Source organism: Azolla caroliniana, unplaced genomic scaffold (genome assembly GCF_043228905.1).
Source record: "Azolla caroliniana isolate FFs.n. ecotype wild unplaced genomic scaffold, voAzoCaro1.0.p SCAF_18, whole genome shotgun sequence".
NCBI lineage: Eukaryota > Viridiplantae > Streptophyta > Polypodiopsida > Salviniales > Salviniaceae > Azolla > Azolla caroliniana.
This window is the reverse complement of record NW_028230453.1, coordinates 1,058,171-1,070,743: the sequence shown is the minus strand read 5'-3', so window position 1 is coordinate 1,070,743 and position 12,573 is coordinate 1,058,171. Positions and strand designations below refer to the sequence as shown.

At 37.1% G+C, this 12,573-nt stretch overlaps 2 protein-coding genes across 2 annotated transcripts; both read right to left on the bottom strand.

The window, feature by feature from the left end:
- Window positions 1-685: 685 nt before the first annotated feature.
- LOC147851974 (glyoxylase I 4-like) lies at window positions 686-3,462 on the bottom strand. The gene is made up of 3 exons (XM_087333779.1): window positions 3,065-3,462; window positions 1,807-1,912; window positions 686-1,134 (listed from the first exon to the last, which is right to left on the bottom strand). The coding sequence occupies exons 1-3, from the start codon at window positions 3,325-3,327 to the stop codon at window positions 883-885; spliced, it is 621 nt and encodes a 206-aa protein (XP_087189905.1). The 5' UTR covers window positions 3,328-3,462; the 3' UTR covers window positions 686-882.
- A 2,313-nt stretch (window positions 3,463-5,775) lies between these two features.
- LOC147851973 (oxidoreductase, 2OG-Fe(II) oxygenase family protein) lies at window positions 5,776-11,070 on the bottom strand. Its single transcript, XM_087334320.1, has 7 exons — window positions 10,882-11,070; window positions 8,570-8,706; window positions 8,000-8,472; window positions 7,548-7,683; window positions 7,371-7,437; window positions 6,418-6,539; window positions 5,776-6,092 (listed from the first exon to the last, which is right to left on the bottom strand). Exons 1-7 carry the CDS (start codon window positions 10,995-10,997, stop codon window positions 5,959-5,961), a joined length of 1,185 nt encoding a protein of 394 aa, XP_087190446.1. The 5' UTR covers window positions 10,998-11,070; the 3' UTR covers window positions 5,776-5,958.
- Between the last annotated feature and the right edge of the window lie 1,503 nt (window positions 11,071-12,573).

The window sequence follows — 12,573 nt, the reverse complement described above, 5'->3', positions numbered from 1 at the left end:
AAAGATTGTTCTTGTGAATCACGAAGTTAGGAGTTATGGCTACTATAATCAATGACATCTACTTAAATTTTTAATAAATCCAATGCAGAAGTGTATTGACAATGCATTTCTTAGACTTTTTCAATGCTCTACTTTATATGGATAAACCTTTATTGTGGATTGCAAATGCCATTTTCAGATAACTCTTAAATAGCAAAAGGAATCAAATGACGATCCACATAGAATGAGAATATGGAATTTGTCAACATAGAGAATCACATTCAATCTATGGATCACCACCAAAATATCATGATTATCAGCCATACGGAAACATCAAACACAAGAAAAAACAATTTAAGATGGGCAATGAATAACAATCAAAAGAGGAGACCTAGCACCATCAAAGAGATTCTTCAATTGGACACTGCCACGTTCATTTCTAATTACGACCTCCATATCTAAGTAACTTAACGCATTGTCAATACTTTAGGGTTTAGGGTTTTCTTATAGTTTGTCACCAATGTGGATTTCTTATAGTTTGTCATCAATGTGATGTGAAGTTACTTTTGTATTTCAAGCCAAACCAAGCCAAATTAAAGAAATTCCATCACCTATACGAGAAGCTAAATTATCCACAATTCATTGAAAACGTTGAAAATTTGAAAAAAACACAATTTTCGCACTATCATTTAATGTAAACCTATATTGGAATTCCTATGGTTCCCCAAATTTATCTCATACTTTCTTTATTCAAGTTGAGAACATGTTCTTGGTGAACCAATCATATGGCATAATATGTTGTATGTACACGACTTTCGACGAAAGACTTCCACGAATATTCTTAGACATGTCATAAGAAAACCTTGATGACCCTTCATCGATCTTCTCACTTTCTTTTTGAAATTAAATCCTTTCCATGCCGCTATTTTGGCGTTGATTCTTGCCATCCAAAGACCAACTTTTGATTCTCGAGTGAGAATTCAATGGTACCAATGGCACATTCTCACATGTGCAAACCTCGATCATGAAGCCATCTGGATCGTGGAAAAAGATTTGTTCAAGTTCGATGTTATCTTCCTCCACCTTTAGACGAAGATATTGAACCTCGAGCTCTTTTAAACGTCTTTCTATCTCCCCCAAGTCCTCACACTCTGTCTACAAAATGAGGTCACTCAAAAAAGCACCAACACGAAAGACACGAAAACTTGTATTCTCTCGAAATTCGACAAATCAATGTCTGGTAAAACGTTTTAGGCTTTTTATTTTACACAAATTGATGTAGACAAAAATTTCCACGCAGCATGCTCGTAGAACCTAAAACATTTATCTACGAACTAAGGATACAGACCACTTTACTTCATGACACACATTAATCAAACTACATTCAAAGTCTAATCATATGCATAACAAAATTGAAGCTCTCTTTAAATCTAGTATGCGTCCGACACATTTACATTACTAACATTAATAAACTACATGCACTTATACTTTGTGTTGACACACTTACATTACAAGCTTTGACCGATACACTTGTGCTACAAGCATTGATAGACACATTTACGCTACAAGCATTGATACACATTTACATTATGAGCAACGATTGATTATATGGCATTTGATATACACATGTGAAGCTACTCTTTTTGTGAAAACTATATACGTACTCATATTTCGTGCTTTAAACATTGATCTATCACATGCATTGATATTCGACACAATTGCAATGTAACCAACATTGATCAATTAATAAAACAAAATTTCAAGCTCAATATAACAATCGAACATAGAAATTACTCGGCGTTTGCAATTCGAGCATTAGGCTCTTACTTGGAAGGAGAGGTGACTGTCTTTAGGAGTAATGTCCTTCGTCTTCTTCTTCGGCAGAGGTTCGGAAGCTTGGATCAAGTGGATGCCTAGCCCATAATTGAAAAGCCTATCAAATTAACAGAACCAGGAAAGAAAAAACAGAAACAGATAGATTCATGAGTAGTATGTACAATTAACTGGCGAGAAAGAGCACACCGAGAAGCCTATAAATTAACCCGAAAAGAAAACACACCCCCATTCATGAACCTGCTATACATCCACCCAGAAGAGAAGACATCCATTAATGGAACTCCTACACATTTAACATAGGAAAGAGTAAAAATTAACCCCAAACATACACAGTATTCGATTTAGCAAATCACCTTTAGATTAACTCCCTGAAAAACATATCTATCAAATCATTCATGATTCATCAAACCCACAATTCGTGCATTACCCATTTCTATCCAGATTCCACACCGCAAATTCTCTGGTTTATCATTGTTTTGATCAAATTTACCTCATTTTCTAGTTAGTTTTGATTTTATTTGGCCAGCCATTTTTCCACAGGCATTTTACCAGAAACCTTCAACAACATTAAAAAGAAATTTAAGCACATTTTTTTAGTTTATTTTCTCTTTAATCGATAAAGACCGATAGGTTTATTAATTAACCACAGTTTCGAGTTTTTTTTTTTTCATTTGAATTGGAAAATTAATTTAACTCATATTTGATGGGAAACATTAAGTCTAATAAAAAACATATTGGAACCAGTACCTTCCGATTTATGATCAGAAAACAAAGAGCACATTCATCACTGAAACTCACAATCACAAGACATTACCCAAACCCCACGATTTCCTAAGCAATTACTACTAATATTGTTATTTGATTTCTCTAGATAAATTGGTACTAATCATCATTAACGTTCCACAAACTGAGATCAATACCCTTTTGACGTCTAATTTGATACAATAATGTTCAAATATTCGACTAACATACACCACAAACGATTTAAGTTAGTGTTAAGTACGAAATAATGGTATCGATAAACTGGACAGAAGAGGGGTGAATCAAGTGAATCGAATGGAAAACATGGCTACGCAGTGGACATCCAACAGGAACAATTTAAATCATAGAATCAATACATGAGATAGTTTGATTCTAGCCAGAAGGAAATTAACTCTAAATTATTATAGAATAATTACACCTAATATAAGGAATCATAATTAATCTTGTAAAAATAAGGACACAAATCCTTACATACATACATACATACCATGCACCCCGGGAGCCCAAGGCTCCGGGTCGCTTCACCGGAATGAAGCCGAGGATGTCTTTGTAGAAAGACGACGATTTCTCGACCGAAGAACAGAGCATCGAGAGATGGTTCACCGATGAAACAGGCAAAGGCCCACTGCTACGGCCTCCACCTGATCTGCTGCTAGCTATGGCGCTGGATTTCATTAGATGTGTCAAGTTACCATCATCCGCATGCTTGTCCATATCATTGATCACAAGATTGGGATTAGTACCGTCCATTTTGTTTAAATTCTTCTTCACGAGTGATCCTTAAACCACTCCCTAATCACTCTCATCTGATCTAATCAGGGCACTAATCTCTTGTTTCAAGCTCTTCTACTCCCTCTTTCTAGTCTCTTCTCTTACTAAAACCTTCATAGCAGCAGCAGATACTCCACGTGACCCAACAGCAGACCCATCACGCCCCCCATTTGGACGTTTTCACACCACAGCCATTTGGCCGCTTTCACACTATGCCAATGTCCGTCCACTTCTCTATATACATACATACATAATACATGCATGCATGCATACATACATTTCCAAACGAGATTGGACGCCACATAGGGTTTTATCCAAAAAATGGGGTTTTAACAAACCCATCACGTGTTGACATGGGGGTTTAACACACTAGGGCCATTTGGCCGCTTTCACACTATGCCGTTGTCCGTCCACTTCCCTACATACATACATACATACATACATATCCGAATGAGATTGGACGCCACAGAGGGTTTTATCCAAAAAAAAATGGGGTTTTAACAAACCCATCATGTGTTGGAAGCAAGCAATAAAGTTAGGATGTAAATAAAGATCTCAAACTTCCATTTCAGTAAAGTTAGGATGTAAAGATCTCAAACTTCCATTTCATGCTCATGTTTTTATTTGAGAATTTTGGAAGGGGCAAGTCGCCATAGGCAATTAATTAAGGAGGAGAAAAGTTGTTGTTGGACATTAGATTTTTCTATAATGGTATTGGAGCATAGTGTGCACACATTTGTCACTTGCCCATGTTGAGATCAATATGGACGTATGTATCCAGAGTTAGGGAATCCACAACAAGGAGGTCAAAATTTGCTTTCCAATGGAAATTCCGCAAGTCAGACTCTCTTACAGTTTCGCGAGACTTTGAAGTTGTGTTTCAGTTTTTGAGGTATTGGAGTCTATGGCATGCTACGAGGATGTGAAACATATTCATTTAAGATGCTCGAGTGGGAGTGCACAAACATATAAGGAGATTAAGATGTAGTTTGTTGTGATGATTTCAATGTTGGAAACCTTTGGCTTATCGTCATTGGAATGCCAATTTTATTCCCTAGGTTGTCAACATGTTAAGAGCCATGGCTTAATCTAAATAGGATGATAGTGATTTGGAGGGGGTCAATATATTTAGTTAAGTGTAATCCAATTGTGAAAAGAAGAAGAAGCGAGAAGTTAAGTGTCATCCAATTGTGAAAAGAAGCTAGAGAATGAGAAGCACATGTGAGAGGAACTAATTCATTAGCTTTTTTACATTTTTACAACTTGTGTGCATTTGTTTGACCTTTTTCACATGCGGAAATAGAAGATTCGTCTTTCAAATAATTGTTGGTGCCAATGAAATGTATAGGAAATACTTAGCATGTGAGGTTGCTTGCGGCTGATTTTCTTCTGGATATGCAACCCATGATGCTCTTGAACGAAAATGTGCACATTTGTAGTTCCAAGGGCCATGAACTAAATTGTGCCCATTTGATACACTTGTCTCACACCAACTCTTCTCTATGTAGTAGAAACCTAGGGAGTGTCTTAACAAGGAAAATAATTGGAAAGATTTAGAGAGACCGTTCACATGATAGGGTGCAAGTAATCAATGGCCTATGCATAATACAAGCAAAGATGGGAGTAGACCCAACAATCACTCAAGCATTATTCTAATCAATGACCGATATCTAATAGTAATAACTTTGGTAGCTCCCTAAATGAAGGTACTCAATGTTGGCATTTGGTCATCAAAAGAAATTGAACATGGAGGTATTCATTGATGATTCGAGTTACATGGCATAAGCACAAGTGCAATGTAAAGGAATTCCGATAGCTTGGATTGTCCCCATCTAAACATGACCAAAGTGGAAAAGGATAGACTGATCCAAGCTAATATTATCAACCTAGAAAACAAACTAGTATGGATCAACCTCATGTCTCTTGGTAAGAAGATGACACCCATTAATATATCGTTCGTTCTTTTTTTAGCAACAATCAATTCGCATCAAATCCTTTCGTATTCCTCTTCAAGAATCATCAAACGAGTATGGCATGATTGTCTTCACTACAAGGTAGGAGCAACATCACGAGAGAATCCAAATTATTGTAGTTTTGAGATGATGAAGCATTCAACCCCTACATTATGTATTGGTTTCTAGTAAAGTAGTAAAGCATTCAACCCTAAGTGCACAAGTTCGGAAAACTTGGCTTACCATCTTAACAAGGGGACAATGAGAGAATGACATTTTGGGGCACCTCAGCAATCGCACAAATCCACAAAGCTCAAAACATAAATCGAATTTTTAATACATTTTTGATGAATCTCCATCTCACATTGTGCATCCAAAACTCATTATCAAATAGCCACACACACATATCCTGCTTTTCAATAGCATTCAGCAATCATCACTACATACTAAACCTTGAGATATTGGGAGCTACAAGGGGCATTGCAAATAAGTAGATTTCATAGAAGAGTACAAATAGATCTCTATCACTTCTTGTGATATTGTATACAAGATCCCGAAAAGTTAATAAGGGTCAAAATTCGGGGTTATATAGCATTGTCATGGAGGTTCCCACATGCTTTTGACTTCAGATTCTCTTAAGAGAATACATAGAGTGGCATCAAAAAACCTGACGAATATTCAGGTTAATCCTTGATGTTATGATGTAATCTATGAATGGTGCTGATGTGGGATCAGATGTATCAAAATTTGGCAGATCAGACTCCTTTGGGTCTATAAAAATGCGAGGCACGCCTGAAACATGATACAATGAGTAAATACTTTCATAAATTATACCTTAATAAAGCTCTAAAATACTTGAGTTTTCCTTTATCTCCTTAAATGATCCAAGTTATTGTTATTTTTCCCAAACACCCTGGTCAACCACTGAAACTTGGCATTACAATTGTTCAAATAGCACACGTATATTGGAGAAGAAGGCGATGACATGACCATAGAATTGCTCAAGGCAGGGTTGACCAAGGGCATTTAGAGAAATAGCGAAATTTCAGGGTATGTGAAAAAAACCTGGGGGTACCTATGAGTTTTCTAACAGTACTTTTGCTAGATGAAAACTAACCATGATAGCAGCTTCTAGCAGGCCCTGCCATCAGTACAACATCTCCACTTCTTAGAAACATCGCTGTTGGGTTGTCATCTCTTGATGTGCCCCCTAGTAAAAAAATAGCCTTGCATCCAAAACTGTCAACAAGAGGCATAAATCAATTCTATTTGCATGTGGATTCAGCAAGAAAGCAATAAATGCAAATACATTGAGAATAATCGCAATAAACTATGTTGCTTTCACATACTACATTAGCATAAAATCTAGATTTATGTAATGTGTTACATTTCAAATTGTGCATTAGCCATAATAGCATCAATATAGCCTAATGTCTGATAGGTAAAATAAAGGGAAATTACTCCTGAAGCTGTCACAAGAAAAATTGGTGATGATTAGCCAAAGAAGATGAAGATGACATATATTCGTTGGGTTGGGGATGAAGATGACCTATCAGAAAAGTTGGGGGTCTCAAATTGTTTTTTTGCAATAACCCCTTTGACTAGCAATGGAGCTGACCCAATTCATCACTTATGTAAGCTCCATTGTAAGCAGACAAAGACATTGGTTTTATTTTAATTGGGAGTGAAATTTGTATTTTCCAATTTGACATGTACTCCTTTTCTGTCAAATGTTTCCCTAGAATTCCTTTTTTCTTAAATCTACATCCTTGAGAAGCTATGTAATACGATCAAGACCTCTTCTAACAGAAGAGGTTGGGTAACACGTCATGCTTGAGATCTTACGAAATCTGGTTCTTAACCCATGAACATGGTTATCTTATTTGTCTTTAATATATTCATCCATGCAACTTCAACAATAATAATGGGAGTTCTGGGAACAGATGAATCATCAAAGATTAAAATGTACAGATTGACAGCATGAAATAGCATGTTCACAAATCACAAGGTAAAGCCCATGCAGCATTATGTGTGGGCATCACAAATTCAGTATTATGGCATGTAACAAACCTGATACTGACTATGGGTTTACTCCAATCTGCTTCCATATCATCAAGATGGCCCCCCAACATATCATCTAAATGAGAAAAGGGGTAATTCTAAGTCTTCACTATTTTAACTGAGAATAAATATTACCTATCACCATCATTAATTACTGCCTAAACCAGCAAAGATATGAAAACGTACCACATTTGAAATAATTCACAATTGCAGCCTCAGCATGGAAATTATCTCCATTCATGGCAGGCTTTGCAAGAACCATTGCAAGTTTTGAGAGTTCTTGTGGAATAGCTCGATAAGGTAGTGAGAAGTCATAAGCACGCTACAAAGACAATGTAAAGTTAGTCTTGATTTAATTTATAGCATGACCTTTTTCATGGTACACATCTAGATAGAGATAGGTTTCACAGTGGAAAAGTAAAAAGAACGCAGCATTATATCAAAAAGCTATTAAATTTAACTGGTGACTCCCATAATTTGCTGTAAAGCTCATATCGGACATATCACTTACATTTATTTGACAAACACCCAATAGGTTGGTTATATATCTCTACCACTCACTCCTATTTATTTCAAGGTGCAGTCGAATTCCTAATCATAGTCAAAATGCAAAAGCGAAAACAAATTCCTAACCAAACCTTGGACCAGTCAAATTGCAAACCAACAGTTGCCCATCGCAATTTACGCAATAAAGTTTTCATTGGAATCGTTTTCTTCAATGCTGAGTTGTTTATGTCAATGTTTCTTTCCAGCACATGCTGCTGTCTGTCACCAAAATCAGGATTAGTTCGTTTGGATACTTGATCTGCAACATATTCTCCATTAGTGGAAAAATCATCTTTTCTTGCTGATACTGCAAATGCTTGGGACGATGATTTGACTGGAGTGTTACCCTCTGTTTGGTCCATCATATTTGAGTTAGCATTTCCTTTATGCACCTCAGTCTCCTCCATCATTTCCTCATTTTGAGCTCTATTCCATAAATTAGATATTGGACCATGGAAAGCAGTGTGATTAGTTCGATTTGGGGGCTCCGGAAAATTTGTCAAAGATTCTTTGATCCAAAGCATTTGTTCATCTAGTGATAACGCTTCTGGGATGAAGTAAAATCCTAAACATGGCAAACTCAAATACTCAATACTAAAGAAAGAATAGAGGACCATACAATATCTAATCAATAGGTAGATATAGGAGCATAATTGATATACCAGGATGATTCTGGAGAGAATAAACTGGCCAATCAAATTCTCCATTTAATCTGATTATGTTTTCTGAGGTCACTCCAAGATCTCGAATCTTGCGAAAATCCAGCACTTCTGACAAATCAGTAGGCGGCACTTCAACCCTGAAAACATTTTTGTCTCCAAATTTTCAGCTCTTTGCACCAAATTTAAATATGTTTCAGCCATCCCAATTCCCACTTGAGAACTTCATGTAATAAGCATAGGGAATAAGTAGCATTTGAAGTCATATTTCCCATCACAATATAATTACTGTATTAGTATATTCATATATTTATGATCAAGACTCAAGAGATCTGTAATAGAACATCACTTGTAGTTGCATTCATTTTCTCCTTTCATTTATTTTTGAGAACTTCATTCAACTTCAATCTCCATCCAGTGCTTATAAGAAAAAAGCCATTATTTGCCATTTCCTATGCAGGATTTTCCATATTTCAAGAAATTTATGCTGAAAAGTCATTTGTGTGTGTCTTCATTGATTTAGTTTTGTTTTTTCCATTCAAACAAATGGATTCTCCTTTGTGCCCTCTTCTATACTGAATAGTTATTGTGTTCCTTCCATGCAAAAAGAGACATAATTTGTAAGCTTCCAGTACTGCAAGTAGAGTGTATGTTTTCATCACTGATTTTCAACCTCACAAATGAGTTTGCTACCTTCCGATGTGTGAATTGCAATATGAAGCAAGTGAGGAGAGAGAGATAGAGAGAGAAAATCTTATTTCACATTGTATTAGATATTTTGGGCTCTCCCAAATCCCACTTCAGAAACAAGATATTACAAAATGCATTAGAATAGTTTCGAAATATGATCACATATAATATATGGATATTGTTTAGCAATTATGGTAATTAATATATGATACAAATAATGTGATCAATCCCATTCACAAATTATTGGGAAATTATGTTAAATTTGCAGAAATTATTGATAAAAGCAACACAACTCTAGAGAAATATATCAATTTTCTGCAGCATTTGTGTTTTTTACTGATAAACTCTTAACTATTTCAGGAACTTGATGGCTAGCAAAGAAACATTTTCCAAACAATGCTTCGACCACATACAGGATACGAACCTACCCCAATGAAGGACATGTTCACAGGAAAAATTGAATAAATGTCGGTTTATTTGATGATGCATCATCTTTATTAGGTTTTGAGTTTGGCACTTCTACATTTTTTATGGAGTGAGGGGGAATCCAAAATACCTTTGTGGTTCACTTCACTTTCCCACATGCCCCTGAGTTTTTGTTATTTCCCTAAATGCTTTCTAGTCAGCCCCTTCCCTCGAGAAATTATATGGGCTATTTGATCAATTGTCGGTGGTATTTGAGAAATTACATGGCCAATTCAGCTCCTTGCTTCTCTCTCTCTCTCTCTCTCTCTCTCTCTCTCTCTCTCTCTCTCTCTCTCTCTCTCTCTCTCTCTCTCTCTCTCTCTCTGTGTGTGTGCACATGTTGCACATAACTACAAAACTATATTCTTTGCGGAATGGGGAAATCGTACACATCGATACATGTTAGAGCCCATACCGTTATCTGCCATTCGAACCATTGTGTCCATGCGACTTAGCTCACATGCATTGCGATGTCAGACAAGGCGTTGGGGCACAAGTGATGAAAGTGGTCGGCTATGCACACTTTGCCCTAAACAAGTTTGCGAGTCTAAGTATCACACTTTGATACAATGCTCTGCCTTTGATCATATTCGACCATGCTTTCCACATCTGTTCGACCGAGCCCAATCCTTGCATGAATTCCTCTCACAACCACAATGTGCACTCCCGATTGCAACATTCATTAGTAACGTTCTTGAAAATCGAGAGTCACTACTCACTTTCACACATATCACGTAAATGTAATATTTTTGGTCTCATAGGTCATATTTGACCTCCGAAGACGATAATATAATCTCTCTCTCTCTCTCTCTCTCTCTCTCTCTCTCTCTCTCTCTCTCTCTCTCTATATATATATATATATATATATATATCTCTATCTCTATCTCTATCTCTATCTCTATCTCTATCTCTATCTCTATCTCTATCTCTATCTCTATCTCTATCTCTCGGGGATTGACCAGGGATAATCAATCAAGAAGATAAAGGAAAATTCGGAGATAGATATTTGGGTGTTTTTTTCTCTTTAATCAATACAATGGCAAAAAAAACAAACAAAAAGAGGACATTTGAAGGGAGAGGGGAGTAATGAATTTCTGGAACATACACAACAAAATAAAATAAAAATAAAAGGAGGGGAAAAGATGGAAGAAGAAGAAAACCTGTGTTTAGCTGAGCGAGCCGAAGTAGAGGAATGCTTGTAGAGTTTGTATCGTTTCTCAGCCTTTCGGAAGGCTGTGCGATCTCCATCACCGGATTGAGCATCATAATAGCCCATGGGGAAGCAGATCAAACCGCGGATCGATCTTCACAGACAGCACCACAGACGAACATAGACAGCAGCTATATCAGATTGAAAGCTCTGTTCCCAGACCTATCTGCGTATGCATAATGATATATCATTGCTACATACATATGTATAGCAGATCAGGTGGTTCAGTGAAACATTTCTACGTAAGTAGCCCAATAGATCTCTGCAAATTCTATAAATGACCATCCATGGAGTCAAATCAATATTGGCCAATTTGGCCTCTCTACTTTCTTTAGTTGCTTAGATCCCATGGGGTCTTCATTCATATTTGGCCTTTTTGCCACTTTGATATAGTGTCATGGGATATGCCTGTTTGGTGCGAATTCGAGCTGTGCAATTTTATTCATTACTGTTATTTTTGTATAGAGTATCCATTGATTAGTATGAAGTAATTTACATTGTCGTGATTCTCAAGTGTTCAGTGGAGGGAACTACCATCTTGATGGTTGTGAGTGCCACAAAGTTTACGTTGTGTCAAGGACATAAGTGGAGTAGCTTTCCATAGAGTAAGGAGCCAATGGCATTGAGCAGCTTTAGTTGAATCAACATCTCCAAAGGTGTTGTTGGCAAAGGCGGAGAGTTGTTTTCATGGAATCACGTCGTAGCAAAGGTGTTGTTGGCAAAGGCTGAGAGTTGTTTTCATGGTGGTGCGAAATCGAGCTGTGCAATTTTATTCATTACTGTTATTTTTGTATAGAGTATCCATTGATTAGTATGAAGTAATTTACATTGTCGTGATTCTCAAGTGTTTAGTGGAGGGAACTACCATCTTGATGGTTGTGAGTGCCACAAAGTTTATGTTGTGTCAAGGACATAAGTGGAGTAGCTTTCCATAGAGTAAGGAGCCAATGGCATTGAGCAGCTTTAGTTGAATCAACATCTCCAAAGGTGTTGTTGGCAAAGGCGGAGAGTTGTTTTCATGGAATCACGTCGTAGCAAAGGTGTTGTTGGCAAAGGCTGAGAGTTGTTTTCATGGATTATAATTAGCCTTACCTTGCCAAATGCCATCGTTTATATTTGGTCCTTTTTTTATGATAGATACTTGTGGAGTGGAAACTATTATGTACAATTTGTAAATTGCCTTTGGCATTGTTAATTTTAATACTAATGGCGCATATTTTTTATGGAAAAAAAAACATCTCCAAAAAAGACAATCCCATTGTCTTTTTGAGGTATGGATCATGTCCAACCAATATATATTGCATACCTAAGTATAGAGTCATGCAATTATCAACCCGCCCCCCCCCCCCCCCCCCCCACAATGTGTTCATATTTCCTTGTCCATGTCCATGTGTCCATACGCCCATATGCTGAATGTCTATGCCTATATGTCTAAGACCGTACACCCATGACCATGCCCACCATGTCCATATGCCCATGTCCATGTCCACGCGCCCATATGCCCAAGTCCATCGCCATTATGTCCATATGGCCATGGCCCATGCGTATGTGTTTCCATGTCCAATTGGGGAGAGAGAGAGAGAGAGAGAGAGAGAGAGAGATGGCCACCAAACCAAACCCTTCAAGGAAAAGTTGAAACCAA